This window comes from Epinephelus moara, chromosome 9 (assembly GCF_006386435.1).
Source record: "Epinephelus moara isolate mb chromosome 9, YSFRI_EMoa_1.0, whole genome shotgun sequence".
NCBI classification, from domain to species: domain Eukaryota; kingdom Metazoa; phylum Chordata; class Actinopteri; order Perciformes; family Serranidae; genus Epinephelus; species Epinephelus moara.
Window position 1 is genome coordinate 9,108,916 of NC_065514.1, and position 15,612 is coordinate 9,124,527.

The 15,612-nt window shown below is 41.1% G+C and overlaps 1 protein-coding gene across 2 annotated transcripts in view; it reads left to right on the plus strand.

Annotated features, from left to right (window-relative positions):
* rxraa (retinoid X receptor, alpha a) overlaps positions 1-15,612 on the plus strand; it is a 124,167-nt gene that overhangs the window by 103,821 nt on the left and 4,734 nt on the right. For both annotated transcript variants that reach the window (XM_050053169.1, XM_050053170.1), the window contains exons 7-10: positions 7,106-7,235; positions 9,252-9,384; positions 11,991-12,082; positions 15,223-15,328. In XM_050053169.1, the coding sequence (XP_049909126.1) occupies positions 7,106-7,235; positions 9,252-9,384; positions 11,991-12,082; positions 15,223-15,328 (461 nt within the window). The remainder of the gene's footprint in view (positions 1-7,105; positions 7,236-9,251; positions 9,385-11,990; positions 12,083-15,222; positions 15,329-15,612) is intronic.

Below are 15,612 nucleotides of genomic sequence, written 5' to 3' on the forward strand. Positions count from 1 at the left end.
ACATCCTTCTTCAGTAGTTTTTCCTTTAATTGGGCTCACCTGGCCAACTAATTATCACAGGTGTCTGAGATTGATTTCAGTGATCCAAAGAACCCTGAGACACAATACCATCCATGAGTTTAATTGAAAAACAAAAAATTTAATCTTTATGACACTTAAATACAATTTGCATAATAATTTGGAACGCAGTGTAAAACTGGACTGCAAATGAACAGTAAAAAATGGATGACAGTTTGAAAACAGCGTCACAGTTGCCATTATACAGGCACAGTAGAAGACTTTGAGGTGTCCCGATGGGAAGAATAACAGGCTCACATTGATCACATGTTCGTTATTTCCAGAACACCTTATTTTGTATTATTATTGATATAGGAGAAGACAGTGTTTTTGCAGTTAGTATGGAAGAACTTAATGCATTATTTATCACTTTTACGTAATGATACAAGACAATCGAGCTGTAACTCTGCTCAACGCTACTGCCAGTAAAACTTCAGAAGGGAAAGTTAAATGTTTTTCAGATTTATGCCTCATGGCTTATACTTTATTTTCTGCTTTCCAAAATCCCCCTGGAGCTGTCCCACCATTGTCCACATTTTTTTTCAGCTGCGTGTAGCTCTTATATGTCATTTTTACATTAAATTGCAGAGTCGAGAAACAGCACACTTTAAAATTGGTCTGCATTTTAAAATCTTGGTGCATACATATTTGTCATTTTTATGTGTAAATATAGTCCTCATCCAGTTAGAATTGTCACGCAGATTTGAATTGAGACATACTGTTTGAAAAGCATTTCATTTTTTTTTTCCAGTAAAAAAAAACATTTTATAAAGCTTTTGAATGTTTGTGTTGTGGAGTCGAAGGCTGACAGCGAGGAGGTTTATCAACACCGCGCTACCTGCTGTTAAAGATGGGTGTGATTACTGTTTGTCCTCCCTCTTTGAGTCCCTTTGGAGGTGACGGGTTTACCTGTTCAGCTCCTTCACTCAGCTGTGAGTTTCCTCATCTATCCCCTCAGTATCAGCTGGGCACGGTGGGCTGTCTTTGACACAGAGGAGACTAACAGTGATGAATAATGCAACAGGCAGACAGTTCCTGAAAGCATCCCACAAAGCCTCAGCTTCCTCAGGAATTCTGCTGGAACATGAGAAACAGAGGAGCTGTGCAGCAGCCTACCAAAGCAGGCAGTGGGGAAGGAGGGGACGGAGGGTGAGAGTGAATGAGGGAGGGAGAGGGGGAGGGCGAGGGCTTCTTCTGGGATTCATCTGCTTCAGGGGAGGGAAATGTCTTATGAAGTAAAAGGTAGAAATGTGAGGGCTGTTATGTGAGTAAATGGGAGCTATTTTGGGGGGCCAGATGGAAATGTAGGAGATGAGCGTTGACATTAGGGAGAGGGAGAAGGAGTGGGGAGTCACGGGGGAGCGGCTGGCAGCTCAGACACACTAATGCACTGAGTGTGTTTGGGCTCAGCCATGGTGGGTCCCTCGATGCCTGCTGCCTGCCTGACACCAAGTAGAGGAGGTTTTCTAAAAGACTACAGAAGAGATGAAAACAGCACTGATATCTGGCTATACAGGGAGGAGAATTTTATATCATTAAGTGGAATCACATCAGGATTATATCATGATCAAATTCCTGACTCTGCTCAAGTTGTAATTACAGTACAAAACAACAACTTTGTAACAGAATTTGTTAATGTTTTACGCACAGAGTACGAAACATTTAATGCGTAACAGTAGAGTGCAGTTTGGATTGGATCAGTTTAATTTTGCAGCTTTTTTTTTCAGTTTGCACATATTTTTCACATCATGATATATCCTGGTATAGGAAACTGTCCCTGTTCATCCAGATCAACCCTGCCCTAATCCAGTATGTCAGTTTTATGGCTCACCAATCTTGCTGCATCATTATTTACCAAGGACCCTGAATATCTTGTTGAACCTTGTTGAAGTTATGTGCCATGCTTGATACTCATTATTGCTGCCAAGACTTTTGTTTTTGTATATTTAAAGGGTCCGTTAACCAAATTCAGAGTATTTTCTTACTTACACAGAGAGGTCTTGCATCTAGCAGTGCAGATAATTTGGGTTTTGTGCACTGAGGTTTTGAGATATTAGCTTCTGAAACTTTGGCTGCCACCCCAGCACAATAGAGCTGAAAGGAATGAAGATTTGAGTTTTTCAAATCTCGTGTTTTGAGTGCTTTGAGCACCACAAAAAATGAATCTGTTCGCCTCCATTGTTGGCCATGTTGGAAAGCCGGTGAGGGTTTTTGTCCTTGGTTATGGCCTCAGGCTGATTTTCATCACTGGCAGGTGGAAACAAATGGCAAGCGATGCCATGTGTCATGCAGCACATGGCTGTCTGCAGCAATGCACAATCCAGCAGCTGAGTTAGCGGTGACAAGGACAGCAGTGCACAAGGGATTTGACATTCCAACTAGAGAAAAGTGGGAAAAAAAAAAAAATGAATGGACAAAATTTAAGGAACTCACTGTATCTAGAATCTGGGCAATTCAAACATTGCTAGATACCAATAGGAGTGACTTTCACAGTCCAACAACAGAGTTAGCAGTGACAAGGACAGCAGTTCACCATTGGGACTGGGGAATCCCAATGATTTTAATTTTAGATACTTGCTGTATTTATAACCTGGGCAAGTAAAACATTGATAGATACTGTACATCTCGAAGTGACAATCATAGTAAAACAGCAAAGTTAGCAGTGGCAAGGACAGCAGTGCGCAGGGGACTGGGCATTCCAAATGTGGGTGGCACAAAGTGGGGGAAAAAAAGAATAAATTAATTGACAAATTCAAAAAGGTACAATCGCGGAACATGGGGACAGAGTTGTCTTGCCTTTAAGGTGGCATTGGAGGTACTAACAGTGCCACATTGACGACTGTATAAAAGGGACAGTCTGCAGGACAGGATCGTAGGCAGCACGGGTGTTGCAGTTAGCAGCTAACTCAAAGAAGAAGAACAGTAGCTGAAAATGTCCACAAATTAGGAAAACAGTGAGGTCCGGGAACTCCTTACCTTTCAAGCAGAGGATGAGATCAGTCACCATATAACAGGAATGGTAGAAGACTTGTATTGCCACGTTAATGTCTTTGTTATTGTTTAGAAAGTGCCGCCAATGCGTATCTTCTATGTCACACTAGTGGCCAACGCTGTTGTGTTACATGTCACGCCCCTCACACTGGAGCGACATGATGCCACCATTGTTTGGTCCTGAGTAAAAATCCAAAGGTGGGATGAAGAACAGACTTCGTAGCGGCCCTTTAGCGTGACCTCTGTGAAAAAAGGGCTAAGAACAGCAGCGCACAGGGGACTAGGTATTCCAAATTGAGTAAAGTGTGGAAAATTTTTGGAAAGTTTCACTGTATCTAAAACCCGGGCAAGTAAAATGTTGCTAGATGCCATTAAGAGTGAGCAAGAAAGCATTACTTTAAACTAACCTTTTAACCAGAGTGGAGCCCAGGATGTTGGCAGAGTATCAGCATTCAGGCTGTCCTGACCACAAGGACTGCCCTTCTCTCTGAGTCCTTCCCCCCCTGTGAGGTCTCCATTGAGAACCACTGCCCCGTGCTATAATTAATCACAGGGCCCAGGTCATGAGCATACACCGTCAATAGGCCACCGCCACTGTCTAATGGCCAGGGTCTGGCCAACCTGAATAAAGTGTGTTTATCTCATGGTGACCTAGAACAGGAGTTAAACAGGCATTAGTAATGTGCCTTCAGTCAGACAGGGAGAGGGCTTTTCCTAAGGAGGAGGGGGAGAAGAGAAGACGCTATCGTTCACTAATCCCAGGGGGGTTTCTTTACCTCTATTCTATGTAATTCTCCCTTCTATCTTCCTATCTTTGCGTTATTTCTAGATGACTGTTCCACTGCCTATGTGTTAATTTATATAAAGGTTTAGTTTCTTATCTTTTCCTGAGCTTAAGGCAGGAAGTGTTGCTGTTATTTAGATGATAATTAGCTGATGATTCATCCCCGCTCCAGCATGTGAGGACAGTTTCTTTTTTCAATCTAAAAAAGTGGGACACTTGAGTAATTCATTTTCATACTGATCTGTATGAGTACCCAAGTTTCCCTCTGTTGTCACGCTAGTATAGTCTGGTTCAAGCTGAATAATGAAAAATTGAAAGGCAAATCTTTCGTCTCCCCTCCTCAAGTGATGAAAATTTCATAGGACAGTATGCAAGCCTGGCATTTCTCTAAGTTGCCGGGATGATCGACCATGGCGGGGGAAGCATGTGTGGCTATAAACCCTTTGATTTGCTGAAAATGAAGACAATGTTGTTTTGTGTTTTTGTTTGTTTGTTTGTTTTTGTCTTTTGATTTGTGGCAAGCGTTTAAAAAATCTGCTAATATCCAGCGGCTAACATCCAGTAACGTAGAATATCTTCGCTTGTTTTCTGTCTCGAGTTCAGTTTTTGTCCAAGTGTATTTGCCTCCTTCTCTGAGCTGTGATCTCCACAGTACAAGAAGAGGAAGCAGCTCGAACAGTCGAACCGTGAGATATTCCCAGGTGCACTTTTGTACTTAAACATGGAGGTTAATGGTATTCCCTCGCAGGTCACAGCGGGCTCCTCCATTGTGGCCTGATCACATCCTAAATGCTGTTCTGTGACTTGAACAGTAAGTACAGTAATGTGATGCCGGAGGATTGTTGCAGGAAAGTGTAAGCTCCTCTCCCCTGTCATCTCCACAGACATGGGCAAAGAAACCAGGTCAGTGTAAACACGGCTAAGATAGCCATACAACATTCATGAGGCTTGCCATGTTTAACGAGAACCCTGGGACTTGTATTCGTACGAGGAGGGGTGGCTGGACCGTGGCGCACACTGAAGCCCCTTTTTGTTGCTCTTTGTTTTGGCTGGAGCTGCTTCTTTGGAATGAATTAGCTGAATCTGTTTATGTGTTTTTAAGGGGAAGCGCAGCTCACGAAAAACTGTCGCGCTGAGCCGCGCCGTCCACGTCTCCCACGGAGATCAGATGCTGAAATATTCATAAGATGCCTGTTTTCTTTCTCCCCCTAAAGAAAAAAAAAAGACGACTTTTAGTTTTCAAAACAGTGTAGGCTTTGTGTCTGGTTTAAGTTTTTCATATCTGTGATACTCTACAGTCAGTGTGAGTTTCACACCGTGGGGAGAGAACGTGGAGGAGAGGGAGGGATAGTCTTTGGCCCGCGTGTTAGAAAAGGAGAGTGTGAGTGGAGGGATGTTTTCTTCTTCATCTTGAACTAATCTTCTCCTGAGAGCTGCAGTTGATGTCGGGATCCTCCGAGCTTTTAGCATCGATCGGTGGGATTTGGTAGAAGGAAGTTGGGGAGAAGTTGCTGACTGTTTTTGTCGGGAGTGCGAGTTCACACAGGGATACTTAGAATTTAAGGATGTTTACTTGATTTTAAATTATGCACAAAACTGTGTGCACAAAGCCTTTGTTTACACACACGTACTGTACATATCAAGGGTATGTGCTCCTGGGATGATGGTAAATTACTCGTCAGAGAATTAAAGTATTGTTCCGGATTTTTTTTCTTTCTCTCCCCAGATGGATTTACATTTTTGGGAGGTAGTCACACTGTATGTGTGTGGCATTAGTATTCCACTACTGCTCATGAATTCCCTGTTGGTCAAAGAAAAATGTCTCCCAATCTGATGTATCAGGACAGTTAAGGACGAGCAGTCCTTGTCTCTGGACCGGCACTTAAATTGCACACAGAAATAATCATCTTTATACATGCTCAGCAAGGTAACTAACATAACGGACAAAGAGAACGTAGAGCCAGCTCTCCTAGGATGACATCAGTGTTCTATAGACTCATGTTCTTAAAATCCAACAAGAAAATAAACATTATGAATAGACACACTAATTCAATGTTAAGCACCTGAATTACTGGTGTAGAAAAATGTTTTACAAGACCATAATTGATGTAGTAAATCTTATCTGCAGCCTTGTTCAATTGTAAATGTGTGTTGAATTGATTCAAGAGGAACAGGAAGTCTTTTCATTGAGCGTAACCGTTTTTGTAAAGAGGTAGATTGTTGTGCAATTCAAGTCATTTTACTTGCTCTCGCAGCAACAGTAAATGTACGACATTCATCACAACTGAGATTACACCTGACACTATTTAGCATCCCAAGTGAAGAGAGGGTTACTAAAAGCATACGCACTATGACTTACATAAAGTGCATTAAAATAACAGATATGTCCGTGAAAGATCCTTCTTCCGGCTTTTATGCTCATCTCTCTTTAAGGCTGAAATATATCTAATTTAGTGAAATCAATGAAGGATTGGAGCTTTCTCCTTGGTTCACCTTTAATTTCATGTAGGACCCAGTCAGTGTTCCTATTTTGGGCACTAAATGGACAATGTACAGAGACGTCCATTAGCCACTACCACTACCGAGAACCGCTTGTTTTTATCATTCATTAGAATCGTGATTTTTTTTCCCACTCAGAAATGTTAAATAGCAATTAATCTTTTGAACATGTATTAACAACTTGAAATAGAAAACATTTGTTTCAGGCATGCGGCCTGGAGAGAAGTCACACACTCATCATTCTACATTTTACAGTGTGCAAATACAAATAATCAGTACACACAATCATTTCTTGAGTTTTCTCAAGGCCTGCCCAGCCTGATAACTAAGTCACATTTGAGCTCCTAAGCGCTTGTTATGTTGTGAAGTGTCAGTGGAGTGTCAGGAGGGGCCTCTTGAGCTCAACTAGCTGTCCGAGAGGCTGATTTGTGTGTCGGCTAAAAGGTCCCCGTAGAAAAAGCCTACTTGGTGAAAGTCATTTTTTTTCTTCCTTTTTTTGCACCGGCAGCTCTCTGCGGGTATTTCCTCCACAAGCTGGGACAGAATCACTGTTTGTTTTGTCTTCCTACTTGCTCCTCTTTAGAGGATATTACTCATAGCATAGTACTCGTGTAAGTGTGATATGTGTGTGTTGATGGGTGGCTCAACCTGACACCAGGCTCTCAGCCAAAGGAGACACACAGGCTGAAACAAAAACATGACACCTTTTTTTAACTCGTGCATTACCTGAATTACTAACTTCCAGTGTGTTTGTCCGTCTCTGCTTTCCTACAGCCCAACGACCCAGTGACAAATATCTGTCAGGCGGCTGACAAACAGCTCTTTACCCTGGTGGAGTGGGCCAAGAGGATCCCCCACTTCTCGGAGCTGCCACTGGACGACCAGGTCATCCTCCTACGAGCAGGTCTGTCAATGAGGGGCTTATAGGGATACTTCAGATCTTTTGAAGTGGGGTTGTATAAGGGAACTTATCCATAGCGAGGGTATTACATAGAGTAGATGTCCATACGGGCGCCCTGAGTTTGGAGAAGCAGGCTGGAGACCGCTAAGTGTTTAGAATATTTTCACTGCTTTACTGACAGAGAAGCTTTAACAGCCTCAGTTCCCCATCTCCGCTCTCGTCAAAGCCACCAGACTCCATTGACAAAAACAGTCATTTTAGCTTGCTGAACACAGGAGCTGCTGGTCTGCCTCGATCTCTTATTTTGTGTTTTTGTGTGACTTTGGTGAATCTGAACGAACCCTTTTAAACACCGAAGTCACACAGCAACACAAAGAACTTAACTGATGGAGGCAGCAGTGGACGAGCAGTTCCTGTGTTCAGCTATGTTAAATTACTGTTTTTATCAATGGAGTCTGGTTTTGAAGAGAACATAACGGCTTAATTTTCCGGTTGGAAATCACTGTCTGACATTAAGGTAAAGCATTGAAAATACTCTAAACATAGCATACACTTATACTGATATTGATTTCTTTAGGTGGGACTTTTTTGGATGGCTACAATACGTTGTGTTGCGGACCCCATCCACAGCAGTGCATTGCTTAGCTTCCATTTCAGTACACCTGTCTGCTTCTCCAAACTGTGGGCGTGCTTACTGACATCTGTTGTAGGTCATACACTGATTATGGACATGTACCTCATACAACCTGACTCAAAGAAATCTGAATGAGTCCTTTAAACAGTGTCATATGTGCCATAGTGTCATGTTTCGTTCGCATTCAGCAGCAACAGCTTCCGTAAGACTTTAACAGCCTGCTAACCAGAACCATTGGATATGTTGCTGTTGAATGCCAGTTTAATAACCATTGTTTTATCTTAAAATAAGAGGTTTGTAATTCGTATGATCCTGAACAACAGTAGATATGATGTTCGACTATAGACAGATGAACCCAGAAACATGTTAAGAAACCCTCTATAAGGAAACACACTGCGTAACAGATGCTGGTGCTGGCTCTCTGTCTGTATCTAGGTAGAAGAATCTAAGCGAGACAGAACTTTAATAGACTGATCTGGCCATAACCGTAATTAACTGTCTTGGTCATGTGACTGGAAACGAGTAAGACCCTCCAAGGTCATTACAGCTCATTGTATGTATCTCCTGTATGTGCAAAAGCAAGCTAACTGCGTGGGATCACAGAGGCAGCCACAGTAAAACACAGAGTGAATCATCTGTCACCTCTTACATTTACTAACATCACATGCACGAAGGTCTTTTGGGTTCTTTCAACACATGGCCCTTGTTGCCTGCCTGTCGCTCCAAATTACACCATTATATTCAAAATCCACCTTCAGGGAAAGAAAACGCTATTACACACCCATCCTTGAAAAAAAAAAAATCCTCCCATCACTCCTTATCCTTCACACATACAATGATGGAGAGACTTCAGCCGAGCAGAGAGAGACATTATTCTGGAGAGCTCGTCTCTTCTCGGCTCTCAGGTTTTCTATAAATAACCGCTTTAGTTCTGCTGTATCACAGATAAAAGCATCCCGGCTCCTCTCATACCCAACTCTGGGGGAGAAGAGGCGAGTGTTGCCAGGCAGAACAGTTAAAGGAGCCCTGTCACTCAAAAGGCAGCGTCTTGTGTCTTCAGTGCTCCCCGTGTCAAGCCCCTGCTTTGGCACATCAAGCCTGTTGTCTTTATTATGATGGCAGGCGCAGTTCATCCCTTTTACACGCTTGTCTCTTCAGAAAGCATGATTCAAATGTCTTCGTAATAACCTGATGCCTGTGTCTGAGAAAGCTGCACGCTTTTACTGCGCAGCTTAATTGATTCATTGGAATCCCCCCCCCTCCCCCTTTGTTGTCAGTTTCATTTTGCTTGAATGCTGTGTGAACTTTTGTACTGGGATCTGCCTGTTTTTTGTTTTTTTTTTCCTCATACTTTCCCTCGATCCTTCTTCCCATCTCTGCCGCAGGTTGGAATGAACTCCTCATTGCATCATTTTCGCACCGCTCGATAGCGATTAAAGACGGTATCCTGTTGGCGACGGGGCTGCACGTCCACCGCAACAGCGCCCATAGTGCCGGAGTGGGAGCCATCTTTGACAGGTTGGTATTAGCATATTATTAAACTCTCTGCAACCTACGGCTACCCCTTTAAATAATATTAAAAACATTTTTTGAACAAGTGGCTTATAAATTGTAACTAATGGCTTTATTAGTGGTTAATAAACCATTTATAAATTTTTATAGGTCAGTAATAAGCCATGAATAGCAACAACTTGTGAAAAAATGCTGGCAGCATAACTTTGGGTTATATGAGTTTATTAATGGCTTATTACTGATCTATAAAGCCTTAATAAATCATTCGTTAACTATTGTAAACTTATACACCCCTAGAAATAATGTCTTTGGAAATGAAATTTTAGGCATATTTTAGATGTAAGTAATGTTTTGTTAATGTTAATAATTCACTCCTTAATATTTTATCAATCAGTAATAAGCCATTAGTAACAACTTTACACTTGCCAGGTTGTAAAAAAGTCTTTCAGCAGCATGACTTGCACTGTGATTTCAAGTAGCATCGGCTTAAGTTATTAATGCCTTATTATTGATCTATAAAGCCTTAAAGCCTTAATTGTGTTTTAAATAGCTTAAGCTTAAGTTATTAATGCCTTATTACTGATCTATAAAGCCCTAATAAATGATTTGTTAACTATTAGAAACTTATAAACCCCGATAAATAATGTCTTAGAAGGTTTTAACATTTAAGGCATATTTTAGATGTAAGTAATGCTTTGTTAATGCTAATAAATCATTCATTAATGTTTTATAAATCAGTAATAATCCATTAATAACAATGTTACACTTGTGAAGTCTTTTTTAGCAGCATAACTTGCATTGTTTTTGAAGTAGCTTGAGTTTAAGTTACTAATGCCTTATTACTGATAAATAAAGCCTTAATAAATAATTTGTTAATTGTGTTAAATTTAAGCCATATTTTAGATGTAAGTAATGCTTTGTTAATGTTAATAAATCATTCATTAATGTTATTTCAATCAGTGATAAGCCATTAATAATAAAGGGTTGTGAAAAGTCTCCTTCAGCAGCATGACTTACTTTGTCTTTCTAAGGAGCTTAAGTTATTAACGCCTTATTACTGCTCTATAAAGCCTTAATTAATCATGTATTAACCACTAATAAAGCATTAATTACAGCTGCAATCACCCTTGAATAAGTTTGTCTTATTAGCAAGTGGTTTCATATTTTGCAGCATATGGCATTTTGGCTTCTTCCATTGAAATATTACACCCACACTTGAGGTCATGAAAGGCAAGGCAGCACAGGAACTATTGATTTACCCTAGTATATTAAATATGTACACCTGTACGCATCAGGGGTCTCACAGAAACACTGAACTGCTCAGAAAAAATGTCAAAATCGAAAAAATCCATGCACGACTCCCTGACAGGGAAGTCGAGCGTGCGCAGGAATCACCCTGGTGACTGTTATTGACATTCCAGCTGTCTGACAGACAGAAACCTCGCAGGAGTCTGCGGCGTCTTGTTCTGCAGCATCACACCTTGAGCTCAGCTGAGAAACACTATTTGGGAAGTTACAGAAGATACAAGCTCTATTTTTATCAATCAGTATTATTTGTTAGCAGGTGATTGGCTCGGATTTTGAAAATGAAAATTGCAGTAGTAGATGCCCCTGAGGAATCAGATATCAGACGCACCTGGCAGTTACAGGTGCTGTCATCAGACTTGTATTAACAGCAGTGTCTCTTTTGAATATCCGTCTCTTATTCTTCCCTTTTCTTGTGCCTCTGCCCCTGTGATCACCAAGCTTCTGTGCTCAATCATCAGCGTTCACAGCCACAGGACATATTCCATCTCTGGCATTAACTGTGGCAAGCATTAAGATGCAGAGAACTGATAGTGTTTCTTTATCTACTCCCCTCTCTCTTCACCATACAAATGAAGACACTGATTAACTTAAACACTTGAGTCTCTTCTTTTTTCCTTTTTTTTTTTTTTTTTTTGTTCTAGCCCTGTTGTTCCTCCTCGGAACAAATTGAATTAGAATGAGCTAAGAGCCACAATTGACTTTACTATCCGAGAGAGAGGGAGAGCGCGAAGGGGGGCGGGATGGGGGTGAAAGAAACGGAGTGAGAGGGAAAATAAAGAGCGCCACGGAGAGGGTGTGACCGAGTCAAAGAGGGGTGAGGAGTTCGAGCAACTCCACACACCGGCACTCCCACCAGTGATGTCACACACAGACAGTGGGAGTGCTGGTGTTAGATTACAACTTGTGTTTACTCTGTGGCTTTCCTTTTATGAAAACCTTGTACTAAATATAATTGCTTTGCAGGGTTGTAAACTTTTCCACTGATCTAACTGCGCATATGTGGGCTGAGCACACGCTTGTGTGTATTTGTTTTTAAATAGATTTGAGCTGGATAGTATTTAAAACATATTTTTAATGTCCCAGTCTGGATCTGGGTAATTCACATTAAGCATAGTGTGTCATTTGCAAAAAAAATGTACCAATTAGAATCAAATGGTTTCCTGTGATCTTAACTTTTTCTGGCACTTTCTGGTTGTCTGATATAACACAGAAATACTGTAGTAGCCAAGAAGGATTAAAAACTGTGCCTGACTTGGAATGAGCCACATCTCTGACTTTCTTTTTTTTTTATCTCTTTTGTACAGAGTGCTCACAGAACTGGTGTCAAAGATGAGGGACATGCAGATGGATAAGACAGAACTGGGGTGCCTTCGAGCTATAGTCCTTTTCAACCCAGGTAACTATAAAAATATGTGCGGTGGATGTGCATTTGCTGTGGCAGTTGAAAGGAGCTGTGAATTAGGTGTTTGGTCTTTTTATTCTAGTTTCAGTTTCACTTTGAAGCAAAACAATCAGCTGACAATCAGAATACAACACATCAGGTAAATGTCTACAAGCTGCTGTAGGAGGGGAAGGAGAAAAGTAGTCTAACTGGTGATGATTTGACTTTAAATTATTCGCACAAAGCTACATGTATCCACAACAATTTTGACATGCTCCCAGTGTGTGATTGTTCTCTCAAAGCAATACTTGTTTAACACCAATATGTTTTGGTGCAGTGGGGCTTTTATTAAAAGATCCATATGGGCTGTAGGACTGCTGCTGTTGCTGATTACAACCAAGAAAAACAATCACCTGATACTATTAATGCTAAAATAAAATATGACTCATTAAGGACTCGAAGCTTATGATACCTAAAATTTGTATTTGAGTATCAAACTCTCCTCCAGTATTATGCCTCACAGATGCTGTAAGAAGTTGGCAGTTTCCGTATTGACTGAGTCGGGATTCGGTTACAACCGATTCCAATGGCAACAACTTATCACAGTAGGCAGAAAACTGTCAAAACATCCAGAGAAACTTCTTAAACCACCCTCGCAGCATGACCCACTCTCTCCACTGCCTATCAGGTCTCTAACTATTTAGCAAACGTTCATATTTTCACCACAGTGTGGATGAAAATACGAAGTGGAGCTTTATGGCTTCGATAGCGGGGCACAGAAGCTGTGTAGTCAGCCATATGTTCGGAATGTGCTGAGCATATGGAGCAAGAAGAATTATGCTGCAGAGAAAATAATAAAAATATGACACCAGTGGGATCCTTTGTAAATGATTGAATCTGAGGTGATTTCTGGAGTGAGGAAACTATATATGTTTTACATCAACCTTTCAAGCCAGAGAGTTTTGATACTGTTAGATTTTGGGTGGAGTGTCGCTTGAAGTTTCGGGCTCGTGACTCAGCTTGACCTCATAAATGTAATTTGAGAATTGGGAACTGGATTTTGACTTTGCCTGTGTTTTCTTTGAACTTGACTTTGGACTTGAGAAATTGAGACTTGTAAAATGGATGTGCTTCCACTTCTGCACAGCGCTGAGGGAGAGTGCCCAAAATAAAAGCTGATACAGTGCGTATTTGATCGAGAAAAAAAACAGTAAAAAATTTAGTTACAGTGATGAAAACAATGACAAGAACTAAGAAAAACAGGCAAATAGAACAAAGGGAAATACAACTATTCAAAAACTAGAAATAACTTTGAAATATTGATTTAAAAACAGGTAATGTGCTGGCAAGCCTAATCTCCTTAGACAGAGAATTCCAGAGCCTAGGGGCCCTGATGGGGAAAAAGCCTGGGCACCCTTGGTCACCAGCCTTGACCTAGGGCCAACTAGCAAGGGTAGGCTCGAATATCTCAGGTTAAAACTTGGAGCATAGGTAGTCAGAAGTTTGGTAATATAACTGGGGGCCAAACTGTGTTTATTAAAAGAATCAGTGGGGTGATACGAGTACGAGGAGCAGCATTCTGCACCAGCTGAAGGCGTGTAAACAATGCATTGAAATAGTCAAGATGCAAAAAGACGAGCCATAAATTAGCCTTTCTAAGTCAGGAAAAGGTTAAGTTGATTTGATTTTGATATTATTTTTTAAGGTGGAAGTAGCAGTATTTATTGAGATTGTTGACATGTGCCTCAAGGTTCAATTAAATGTGATAACCTAGATTTCTGGCTGGAGATTTTATAGTAGTTGCCAGTGGCCCAATGAACTGTTGTAATTAGCTTGCAACGTCACATTACAAGTCCTCAATTCCTTAGTAGCAGTTCAGCACTCTATTAAACTGCCCAGGCAGCTAACATTATCTAGCTTAAAGTACAAGTAGATTTGTGTGTCATCAGCATAATAGTGATAGGATACCTATTGAAATGGGAAAAACAAAATGGGACCAAGGATAGATCCCTGTGGTACCCCACACATCACTGCAGCTGAAGATGAAACATAATGACTGAAAAGAAAGAGAATTTCTATTTCAGAGGTCTGAATTAAGTCCTTTAAGAGCACTTAGAGATATATCTACACTCTGATTTAGTCTATTGCTTGATAATAGATCAATAGTGTCAAAAGCAGCAATGAGGTCTAAAGCAATGAAATAGAACATTTACAAGTATCACCACAAATCAGACTGTTGTTTGTGACCCTTATGAGAGACTGGAATTTATCAAAAATGTTATTATAACACAACTAAGAGTTGATACCACATCCTTCTGTGTTTTTTTATGGAATTTCCCGCAAATATCTGGTCAAAGAAGACAGCGAGTTCTCTTTAATTGAAGCCTATGTCTTGCCAAGGCATGTGTCACTCCTGCTCTCAGTGTGCTGTTCTTGCTGTATTGAAACCTCATCCACATGGCACCAAAGTAAACTACACCAACCCATGAATGTGACCCAGGTTTTTAATGACTCAGTGTGGGAGCCTTCCTCCGTCCCTCTGGGGCCACTTTGGATCTGCTCACCCCAGACACACTGATCCTCTGTGTTCCACATTTTGTTCAGGCCACATCCAGGCCGACTGGCCCCCGGGTTCACGTCTCGTCCTGATTCCTTGTTAATTAGGGGTTCACAAGACTGGACTGACGAAAGAAAGCAACGGTGGGGGCGGCGGGACTGCAAAGCTAAAAAGGCCCTCAGTCCTTCCTTTCCCACACTGTGTGATTGAATTCAGCCATTAACAAATGTTCATTCATTGTTGATCAATTGTGTGACGCTTTGTTCATCAGAAATGTTAATCAATGAAGTGTTTGTGTTGTTAGAGTCCTCCAGTGAAGCTTAAATTAGCACAGTCCTAATTGGACTAACCCAGAATGTGGCGACACACGTCCACAATGAGCCTGCGAGGTTAAAACTCAACTTGTAAGTTAGTAAGGCTCTGCTCTCCCTTGTAAACAACTACAAGGCCTTGAGCAAGGCATTTGCATTTGGTTTTACTTGCCAAAAGTAACAGCATTTAGCAAAGTTTGAGAAAGTGAAGAAGAATGTAAAAAAGGGGTGTAAACATGCAGAGTTGCTGTTAAGTATTTTTGTTTTTCATTTTTGTGTCTCCATAGACTCTAAAGGTCTGTCCAATCCAGGTGAGGTAGAAGCTCTGAGAGAGAAAGTGTATGCATCTTTAGAGGCCTACTGCAAACAGAAGTACCCCGACCAGCCTGGCAGGTATGAATACAAACACAAAAGTGACTGAGCACATCCCGACACACGTACTCATTTGCTCTCTATTCATACAAAGTGGGTCCTCACTCTCGGCAGGTATTTTGGTTTGATCCATCTTCCTTTTTTGCGTAAACTCTCTGAACTGCACAAACGTAAATCAAGCATTTCAGAATTTTCTTCCATAGCAAAGAATGTGTGCATGCCACTTGAGAATGACTTTGTCCATACAAGTAGTTCTTGCATGGTGAATGGACTAATGGACTGCAGTTGTATAGCGCTTTTCTAGT